Consider the following 12,011-nt stretch of genomic DNA (forward strand, 5'->3'; position numbering starts at 1 on the left):
GAGATATTTTACATCTCTTTTGGTAGGCAAAATAGGGTTAATAATAAAAAATAAAACTTTTTTTTTCCTATTTTTCTTCCCAGCAATCAAAGTATGGTAAATTAGTGGGTGCTGATGTAAAAAAATATATAAGGATAAAAAATATCTAGATGTTTCAGCACCAGTTTCAGAGGGTTAGACCACGTCAGTATTTGTAAGCCAAAACCAGGAGTGGGTGATAAATACAGAAGTGGTGATGGGTTTCTATTAGACTTTTCCTCTGATTGTTCCACTCCTGGTTTTGGCTTACAAATACTGATGTAAAATACTCACCACATACTGATTGTGTGAACATGGCCTTATTCTCATGATTGCTTTTCCAGATTGCCTTTTGGCTTCTTGCTTTCTAAGGGAAGGTGCACCCCTGCTTGAGAAAGTTCACACCAGCAGCATGGCGGAGCCACTGGTCTGTGCGCGCTCAGATGATGCTGTATGATGCAGCTTTGCCTCTGCAGAATTGGAGGCGCGCAGGGGCAATAAAAGTGGATGGCCCATCAATCTGGCCAGCGTCAGAGCAGCGCTTCCAAGCTCTAAAGCAAGCAGCTTGTAAAAACTTGGCTTCTTGCAAAGACCATCATCTCCTGAAAAACTGCAGAGGTGGCCGGTGTCCTTAGCAACAAGCAGTAAACTATCAAATTAAACATCCATCCTTTCTTGAGAACTGAGATTTTTGAAAACAAGTAAACTGCAAAATTAGCTTGAACGTTGTAATTTTACCTTTTCAATATAAGCTCTCAGGACAGGATGTATATATCAGGCCGATCAGACAGGTGCGGAGTTATCGTCTGGCCCGTATGATATATAGGAGCAGTAACAGAACAGGACTGTCTCATACACTTACTGGGTAATCGATGTCTCCACAGTTGGTGAGTCGGAATGGCCGCTGCTCTGGGGAGATGCTCGGATCATCATTGAATAGCAGAAGAACTTGATCTGAGCCGCTGCCAACAAAATCGTCCACCAGTATATTTCTCACATGTTTCCAGGTGGCAGCGGTCTGTAAAGATATAGATATGATTAAGGCTGAGTGCAGACGGAGTTTTGAGCCCTGCGGATTTTTCCGTGCAGAATGGAAGAAAACCGCAGGTCAAATGACCTGCATTTTTCCTGCGGATTTCTTCCATTTTTCACGCGGTTTTCATGCGGTTTTTGTGCGGTTTTCCATTGCGGTCTTCCCCCTGCGGATTTGGTGACAGGGGAGATAGAAAACCGCACAAAAGAAGTAACATGCTGCGGATTTTGTACCGCAGGAAAACCGCGCGGAAAAATCCGCAGCGTCTGCAAAGCGGTTTTTTTTTCATTCATTTTAAAGGTACTGTACATCACAATGCGGATATGCAACGTTTCTGCGCGGTAAAATCCGCTGCGGAACCGCTGCAAATCTGCATCGTGTGCACATGGCCTTATACATTCATTACGAGTTTTCACATTTTTCATCTGAGCTGTAACAGATAACTCTGCCCTTAAAGGGGTTGTCCACTACTAAGACAACCCACTCTTGATGTAAATATTCAGTCCAGATAAAATAAAAAAGACTATACTCCCCTCCCATGCTGATGCCGTTCCAGTGGTGTCGAGGCTCCGGTGTGGTTGTTATTACACATTGGCCCGGCGCCCAATCAGCGCTGGCGTCACTGTCCCCACCTTCACACAAAATTGAATATGAAGAAAAAGTCAGACCAACCACAACCCGGACCTACTCTTCATGTTCAATTCGGAGACCGTGACGCCAGCGCTGATTGGGCTCCGGGCTCACGTGTCACAACACCGCACGAGAGCCCTGGGACAGCGAATTCCAAAACCACTGGAAAGGCGCCAGCACAGGAGGCGCGTAAAGCTTTATTACTTTAATGGGGGCAAGTGTAGGGTAAGAGTAGAGGTTGTCCTAGGAGTGGACAATCCCTTTAATTAAAAGGAACACAGGGACTATGCACAACATAGATGTAAGCAAAACAAAAGAAATTAGCCGAAGCATAAGTTGGTATAAGTACGTTGTTAATTATGCAATATGCATCACTAATCAGGGCTGTGGAGTCGGTAAGCCAAACCTGCGGCTCCGACTCCTCAATTTCTCTTACACCGACTCCAACTCCCACATATATTGCATATATTTAAGTGAAAAATTTATTGTACTACAATGTGAACATCCGACATTTAATCATTTTTATGATACAATAATCAAGATATTTAGATAGAACATATTTACTTTGTACCACTGGTGCTGGAGTGCAGCACTGACTTATCTCAGCTAAGACAAAGCCTAGATCCGCAGGCTACATTCACACCATGGGCGTAGCCAGGATCAAACCTGGGGGGGCAGAACCTCATACTGCACACCTCAGCTGCTGCAGAACCTCATACTGCACACCCCTACACTTGAAAATAAAGCCTGCACCTTAAGAAGATATGGTGATGAATGTAGTCTATTTATTCCAACTATCAATTGATGTTGATGTGTTACTGACGACGAGCAATGCCTGTCCTGGGCGTCCTTTTGGGCAGCTATGAGGTGTACTGTTGCAAAAAAAAAAAAAGGAGTGTTAGTCTGTGTGCTATCCGGCTTTCTTTCTTTTTGGTACAGATAAGATATGGATAGACAGATATGGATAAATGGATAGATAGATCAGATTTCTAATCTGCTTTTGCTATTGAAAACATTATCTATGAGCTCAAAAACCGTTCAGGTGATGCGGTTTTTTAAAAAGCTAATCTGCTTTTGCAGCTGAAAAACGTATCCTCAAAAAACGCAGCAAAAACGCTGTGTGTGAATGTAGCCTTAGATCAGGAATAGAACAGCCATTTATAGGACACTAGCTGAAGAGCCCGGCGCTGCCCGGGCATAGTAACTAACTACGGTTAGTTGCAACAAATTATAATGATATAGCTATATATATATATATATATATATATATATATATATATATATGTGTGCAGAGCCCCGCCCACTCCGCATAGCCACATTCACTATAATATCTTACATCATCCCTTCAGCCAGAGCCACCGGGCTACTACCTCTATTATCCCACATCATCCCGTCAAAGCCACTGGACTACTACCCCCAATATCCCACATCATCCCGTCTGCCAGAGCCACCGGACAACTACCACTAATATCCCACATCATCCCATAAGCCAGAGCCACCGGACTACTACCCCTAATATTCCACATCATCCCATCAGCCAGAGCCACCGGACTACTACCCCTAATATTCCACATCATCCCATAAGCCAGAGCCACCGGACTACTACCCCTAATATCCCACATCATCCCGTCAGCCAGAGCCACCGGACTACTACCCCTAATATCCCACACCATCCCATAAGCCAGAGCCACCGGACTACTACCCCTAATATTCCACATCATCCCATAAGCCAGAGCCACCGGACTACTACCCCTAATATTCCACATCATCCAATAAGCCAGAGCCACCGGACTACTACCCCTAATATTCCACATCATCCCATAAGCCAGAGCCACCGGACTACTACCCCTAATATTCCACATCATCCCATAAGCCAGAGCCACCGGACTACTACCCCTAATATCCCACATCATCCCGTCAGCCAGAGCCACCAGACTACTACCCCTAATATCCCACATCATCCCATCAGCCAGAGCCACCGGACTACTACCCCTAATATCCCACATCATCCCGTCAGCCAGAGCCACCGGACTACTACCCCTAATATTCCACATCATCCCATAAGCCAGTGCCACCGGACTACTACCCCTAATATTCCACATCATCCCATAAGCCAGAGCCACCGGACTACTACCCCTAATATCCCACATCATCCCGTCAGCCAGAGCCACCGGACTACTACCTCTAATATCCCATATCATCCCGTCAGCCAGAGCCACCAGACTACTACCCCTAATATCCCACATCATCCCATCAGCCAGAGCCACCGGACTACTACCCCTAATATCCCACATCATCCCGTCAGCCAGAGCCACCGGACTACTACCCCTAATATCCCACATCATCCCATAAGCCAGAGCCACCGGACTACTACCCCTAATATCCCACATCATCCCATCAGCCAGAGCCACCGGACTATTACCCCTAATATCCCACATCATCCCGTCAGCCAGAGCCACCGGACTACTACCCCTAATATCCCACATCATCCCGTCAGCCAGAGCCACCGGACTACTACCCCTAATATCCCACATCATCCCGTCAGCCAGAGCCACCGGACTACTACCCCTAATATCCCACATCATCCCATCAGCCAGAGCCACCGGACTACTACCCCTAATATCCCACATCATCCCGTCAGCCAGAGCCACCAGACTACTACCCCTAATATCCCACATCATCCCATAAGCCAGAGCCATCGGACTACTACCCCTAATATCCCACATCATCCCGTCAGCCAGAGCCACCGGACTACTACCCCTAATATCCCACATCATCCCGTCAGCCAGAGCCACCAGACTACTACCCCTAATATCCCACATCATCCCATAAGCCAGAGCCATCGGACTACTACCCCTAATATCCCACATCATCCCGTCAGCCAGAGCCACCGGACTACTACCCCTAATATCCCACATCATCCCGTCAGCCAGAGCCACCAGACTACTACCCCTAATATCCCACATCATCCCATCAGCCAGAGCCACCGGACTACTACCCCTAATATCCCACATCTTCCCGTCAGCCAGAGCCACCGGACTACTACCCCTTATATTCCACATCATCCCATAAGCCAGAGCCACCGGACTACTACCCCTAATATTCCACATCATCCCATAAGCCAGAGCCACCGGACTACTACCCCTAATATTCCACATCATCCCGTCAGCCAGAGCCACCGTACTACTACCCCTAATATCCCACATCATCCCGTCAGCCAGAGCCACCGGACTACTACCCCTAATATCCCACATCATCCCGTCAGCCAGAGCCACCGGACTACTACCCCTAATATTCCACATCATCCCATAAGCCAGAGCCACCGGACTACTACCCCTAATATTCCACATCATCCCATAAGCCAGAGCCACCGAACTACTACCCCTAATATCCCACATCATCCCGTCAGCCACAGCCACCGGACTACTACCCCTAATATCCCACATCATCCCGTCAGCCAGAGCCACCAGACTACTACCCCTAATATCCCACATCATCCCATCAGCCAGAGCCACCGGACTACTACCCCTAATATCCCACATCATCCCGTCAGCCAGAGCCACCGGACTACTACCCCTAATATTCCACATCATCCCATAAGCCAGAGCCACCAGACTACTACCCCTAATATTCCACATCATCCCATAAGCCAGAGCCACCGGACTACTACCCCTAATATTCCACATCATCCCATAAGCCAGAGCCACCGGACTACTACCCCTAATATCCCACATCACCCCGTCAGCCAGAGCCACAAGACTACTACCCCTAATATCCCACATCATCCCATCAGCCAGAGCCACCGGACTACTACCCCTAATATCCCACATCATCCCGTCAGCCAGAGCCACCAGACTACTACCCCTAATATTCCACATCATCCCATAAGCCAGTGCCACCGGACTACTACCCCTAATATTCCACATCATCCCATAAGCCAGAGCCACCGGACTACTACCCCTAATATCCCACATCATCCCGTCAGCCAGAGCCACCGGACTACTACCCCTAATATCCCACATCATCCCGTCAGCCAGAGCCACCAGACTACTACCCCTAATATCCCACATCATCCCGTCAGCCAGAGCCACCGGACTACTACCCCTAATATCCCACATCATCCCGTCAGCCAGAGCCACCAGACTACTACCCCTAATATCCCACATCATCCCATAAGCCAGAGCCATCGGACTACTACCCCTAATATCCCACATCATCCCGTCAGCCAGAGCCACCGGACTACTACCCCTAATATCCCACATCATCCCGTCAGCCAGAGCCACCAGACTACTACCCCTAATATCCCACATCATCCCATCAGCCAGAGCCACCGGACTACTACCCCTAATATCCCACATCTTCCCGTCAGCCAGAGCCACCGGACTACTACCCCTTATATTCCACATCATCCCATAAGCCAGAGCCACCGGACTACTACCCCTAATATTCCACATCATCCCATAAGCCAGAGCCACAAGACTACTACCCCTAATATTCCACATCATCCCATCAGCCAGAGCCACCGTACTACTACCCCTAATATCCCACATCATCCCGTCAGCCAGAGCCACCGGACTACTACCCCTAATATCCCACATCATCCCGTCAGCCAGAGCCACCAGACTACTACCCCTAATATCCCACATCATCCCATAAGCCAGAGCCATCGGACTACTACCCCTAATATCCCACATCATCCCGTCAGCCAGAGCCACCGGACTACTACCCCTAATATCCCACATCATCCCGTCAGCCAGAGCCACCAGACTACTACCCCTAATATCCCACATCATCCCATCAGCCAGAGCCACCGGACTACTACCCCTAATATCCCACATCTTCCCGTCAGCCAGAGCCACCGGACTACTACCCCTTATATTCCACATCATCCCATAAGCCAGAGCCACCGGACTACTACCCCTAATATTCCACATCATCCCATAAGCCAGAGCCACCGGACTACTACCCCTAATATTCCACATCATCCCGTCAGCCAGAGCCACCGTACTACTACCCCTAATATCCCACATCATCCCGTCAGCCAGAGCCACCGGACTACTACCCCTAATATCCCACATCATCCCGTCAGCCAGAGCCACCGGACTACTACCCCTAATATTCCACATCATCCCATAAGCCAGAGCCACCGGACTACTACCCCTAATATTCCACATCATCCCATAAGCCAGAGCCACCGAACTACTACCCCTAATATTCCACATCATCCCATAAGCCAGATCCACCGGACTACTACCCCTAATATCCCACATCATCCCGTCAGCCACAGCCACCGGACTACTACCCCTAATATCCCACATCATCCCGTCAGCCAGAGCCACCAGACTACTACCCCTAATATCCCACATCATCCCATCAGCCAGAGCCACCGGACTACTACCCCTAATATCCCACATCATCCCGTCAGCCAGAGCCACCGGACTACTACCCCTAATATTCCACATCATCCCATAAGCCAGAGCCACCAGACTACTACCCCTAATATTCCACATCATCCCATAAGCCAGAGCCACCGGACTACTACCCCTAATATTGCACATCATCCCATAAGCCAGAGCCACCGGACTACTACCCCTAATATCCCACATCATCCCGTCAGCCCGAGCCACCAGACTACTACCCCTAATATCCCACATCATCCCATCAGCCAGAGCCACCGGACTACTACCCCTAATATCCCACATCATCCCGTCAGCCAGAGCCACCGGACTACTACCCCTAATATTCCACATCATCCCATAAGCCAGTGCCACCGGACTACTACCCCTAATATTCCACATCATCCCATAAGCCAGAGCCACCGGACTACTACCCCTAATATCCCACATCATCCCGTCAGCCAGAGCCACCGGACTACTACCTCTAATATCCCATATCATCCCGTCAGCCAGAGCCACCAGACTACTACCCCTAATATCCCACATCATCCCATCAGCCAGAGCCACCGGACTACTACCCCTAATATCCCACATCATCCCGTCAGCCAGAGCCACCGGACTACTACCCCTAATATCCCACATCATCTCATAAGCCAGAGCCACCGGACTACTACCCCTAATATCCCACATCATCCCATCAGCCAGAGCCACCGGACTATTACCCCTAATATCCCACATCATCCCGTCAGCCAGAGCCACCGGACTACTACCCCTAATATCCCACATCATCCCGTCAGCCAGAGCCACCGGACTACTACCCCTAATATCCCACATCATCCCGTCAGCCAGAGCCACCGGACTACTACCCCTAATATCCCACATCATCCCATCAGCCAGAGCCACCGGACTACTACCCCTAATATCCCACATCATCCCGTCAGCCAGAGCCACCAGACTACTACCCCTAATATCCCACATCATCCCATAAGCCAGAGCCATCGGACTACTACCCCTAATATCCCACATCATCCCGTCAGCCAGAGCCACCGGACTACTACCCCTAATATCCCACATCATCCCGTCAGCCAGAGCCACCAGACTACTACCCCTAATATCCCACATCATCCCATAAGCCAGAGCCATCGGACTACTACCCCTAATATCCCACATCATCCCATCAGCCAGAGCCACCGGACTACTACCCCTAATATCCCACATCATCCCGTCAGCCAGAGCCACCAGACTACTACCCCTAATATCCCACATCATCCCATCAGCCAGAGCCACCGGACTACTACCCCTAATATCCCACATCTTCCCGTCAGCCAGAGCCACCGGACTACTACCCCTTATATTCCACATCATCCCATAAGCCAGAGCCACCGGACTACTACCCCTAATATTCCACATCATCCCATAAGCCAGAGTCACCGGACTACTACCCCTAATATTCCACATCATCCCGTCAGCCAGAGCCACCGTACTACTACCCCTAATATCCCACATCATCCCGTCAGCCAGAGCCACCGGACTACTACCCCTAATATCCCACATCATCCCGTCAGCCAGAGCCACCGGACTACTACCCCTAATATTCCACATCATCCCATAAGCCAGAGCCACCGGACTACTACCCCTAATATTCCACATCATCCCATAAGCCAGAGCCACCGAACTACTACCCCTAATATTCCACATCATCCCATAAGCCAGATCCACCGGACTACTACCCCTAATATCCCACATCATCCCGTCAGCCACAGCCACCGGACTACTACCCCTAATATCCCACATCATCCCGTCAGCCAGAGCCACCAGACTACTACCCCTAATATCCCACATCATCCCATCAGCCAGAGCCACCGGACTACTACCCCTAATATCCCACATCATCCCGTCAGCCAGAGCCACCGGACTACTACCCCTAATATTCCACATCATCCCATAAGCCAGAGCCACCAGACTACTACCCCTAATATTCCACATCATCCCATAAGCCAGAGCCACCGGACTACTACCCCTAATATTCCACATCATCCCATAAGCCAGAGCCACCGGACTACTACCCCTAATATCCCACATCATCCCGTCAGCCAGAGCCACCGGACTACTACCCCTAATATCCCACATCATCCAGTCAGCCAGAGCCACCAGACTACTACCCCTAATATCCCACATCATCCCATCAGCCAGAGCCACCGGACTACTACCCCTAATATCCCACATCATCCCATAAGCCAGAGCCATCGGACTACTACCCCTAATATCCCACATCATCCCGTCAGCCAGAGCCACCAGACTACTACCCCTAATATCCCACATCATCCCATAAGCCAGAGCCATCGGACTACTACCCCTAATATCCCACATCATCCCGTCAGCCAGAGCCACCGGACTACTACCCCTAATATCCCACATCATCCCGTCAGCCAGAGCCACCAGACTACTACCCCTAATATTCCACATCATCCCATCAGCCAGAGCCACCGGACTACTACCCCTAATATCCCACATCTTCCCGTCAGCCAGAGCCACCGGACTACTACCCCTTATATTCCACATCATCCCATAAGCCAGAGCCACCGGACTACTACCCCTAATATTCCACATCATCCCATAAGCCAGAGTCACCGGACTACTACCCCTAATATTCCACATCATCCCGTCAGCCAGAGCCACCGTACTACTACCCCTAATATCCCACATCATCCCGTCAGCCAGAGCCACCGGACTACTACCCCTAATATCCCACATCATCCCGTCAGCCAGAGCCACCGGACTACTACCCCTAATATCCCACATCATCTCATAAGCCAGAGCCACCGGACTACTACCCCTAATATCCCACATCATCCCATCAGCCAGAGCCACCGGACTATTACCCCTAATATCCCACATCATCCCGTCAGCCAGAGCCACCGGACTACTACCCCTAATATCCCACATCATCCCGTCAGCCAGAGCCACCGGACTACTACCCCTAATATCCCACATCATCCCGTCAGCCAGAGCCACCGGACTACTACCCCTAATATCCCACATCATCCCATCAGCCAGAGCCACCGGACTACTACCCCTAATATCCCACATCATCCCGTCAGCCAGAGCCACCAGACTACTACCCCTAATATCCCACATCATCCCATAAGCCAGAGCCATCGGACTACTACCCCTAATATCCCACATCATCCCGTCAGCCAGAGCCACCGGACTACTACCCCTAATATCCCACATCATCCCGTCAGCCAGAGCCACCAGACTACTACCCCTAATATCCCACATCATCCCATAAGCCAGAGCCATCGGACTACTACCCCTAATATCCCACATCATTCCGTCAGCCAGAGCCACCGGACTACTACCCCTAATATCCCACATCATCCCGTCAGCCAGAGCCACCAGACTACTACCCCTAATATCCCACATCATCCCATCAGCCAGAGCCACCGGACTACTACCCCTAATATCCCACATCTTCCCGTCAGCCAGAGCCACCGGACTACTACCCCTTATATTCCACATCATCCCATAAGCCAGAGCCACCGGACTACTACCCCTAATATTCCACATCATCCCATAAGCCAGAGTCACCGGACTACTACCCCTAATATTCCACATCATCCCGTCAGCCAGAGCCACCGTACTACTACCCCTAATATCCCACATCATCCCGTCAGCCAGAGCCACCGGACTACTACCCCTAATATCCCACATCATCCCGTCAGCCAGAGCCACCGGACTACTACCCCTAATATTCCACATCATCCCATAAGCCAGAGCCACCGGACTACTACCCCTAATATTCCACATCATCCCATAAGCCAGAGCCACCGAACTACTACCCCTAATATTCCACATCATCCCATAAGCCAGATCCACCGGACTACTACCCCTAATATCCCACATCATCCCGTCAGCCACAGCCACCGGACTACTACCCCTAATATCCCACATCATCCCGTCAGCCAGAGCCACCAGACTACTACCCCTAATATCCCACATCATCCCATCAGCCAGAGCCACCGGACTACTACCCCTAATATCCCACATCATCCCGTCAGCCAGAGCCACCGGACTACTACCCCTAATATTCCACATCATCCCATAAGCCAGAGCCACCAGACTACTACCCCTAATATTCCACATCATCCCATAAGCCAGAGCCACCGGACTACTACCCCTAATATTCCACATCATCCCATAAGCCAGAGCCACCGGACTACTACCCCTAATATCCCACATCATCCCGTCAGCCAGAGCCACCGGACTACTACCCCTAATATCCCACATCATCCAGTCAGCCAGAGCCACCAGACTACTACCCCTAATATCCCACATCATCCCATCAGCCAGAGCCACCGGACTACTACCCCTAATATCCCACATCATCCCGTCAGCCAGAGCCACCGGACTACTACCCCTAATATTCCACATCATCCCATAAGCCAGAGCCACCGGACTACTACCCCTAATATCCCACATCATCATCTCAGCCTGGGGTCAGAACCAGAACGCTGAGTGGAACGGTCCTAACTCCCATACCGGGGATCCCTTTAAGAGAGGCCTGGGGTCAGAACCAGAGCCCTGAGGGATTTACCCTAACTTCCATACCGGAGATCCCTTTAAGAGAGACCTTGGGTCAGAACCAGAGCACTGATTGGCTTTGCCCTAACTTCCATACTGGGGATCCCGTTAAGAGAGCCTGGGATCAGAACCAGAGCACTGAGTGGATTTGCCATGACTTGCATACCAATGATCCCTTTAAGAGACCATGGGGTCAGAACCACAGAACTGAGTGGAATGGTCCTGACTTCCATTACGGGGATCCCTTTAAGAGAGGCCTGGGGTCAGAACCAGAGCGCTTAGTGGAATTGCGTTAACTTCCATACCAATGATCCCTTTAAGAGAGAAGATGTGCCAATGGGGTGGAGGAT

General features: G+C 50.4%; 1 protein-coding gene across 2 annotated transcripts in view; it reads right to left on the reverse strand.

Annotated features, from left to right (window-relative positions):
- The window catches only part of FANCB (FA complementation group B), a 56,546-nt gene that overhangs the window by 33,253 nt on the left and 11,282 nt on the right, over positions 1-12,011 (reverse strand). For both annotated transcript variants that reach the window (XM_073565240.1, XM_073565235.1), the window contains exon 3: positions 881-1,036. In XM_073565240.1, the coding sequence (XP_073421341.1) occupies positions 881-1,036 (156 nt within the window). The remainder of the gene's footprint in view (positions 1-880; positions 1,037-12,011) is intronic.

The sequence above is a fragment of the Dendrobates tinctorius genome, unplaced genomic scaffold (genome assembly GCF_039654945.1).
Source record: "Dendrobates tinctorius isolate UK_male_01 unplaced genomic scaffold, ASM3965494v1 ptg000016l, whole genome shotgun sequence".
Classification (NCBI taxonomy): domain Eukaryota; kingdom Metazoa; phylum Chordata; class Amphibia; order Anura; family Dendrobatidae; genus Dendrobates; species Dendrobates tinctorius.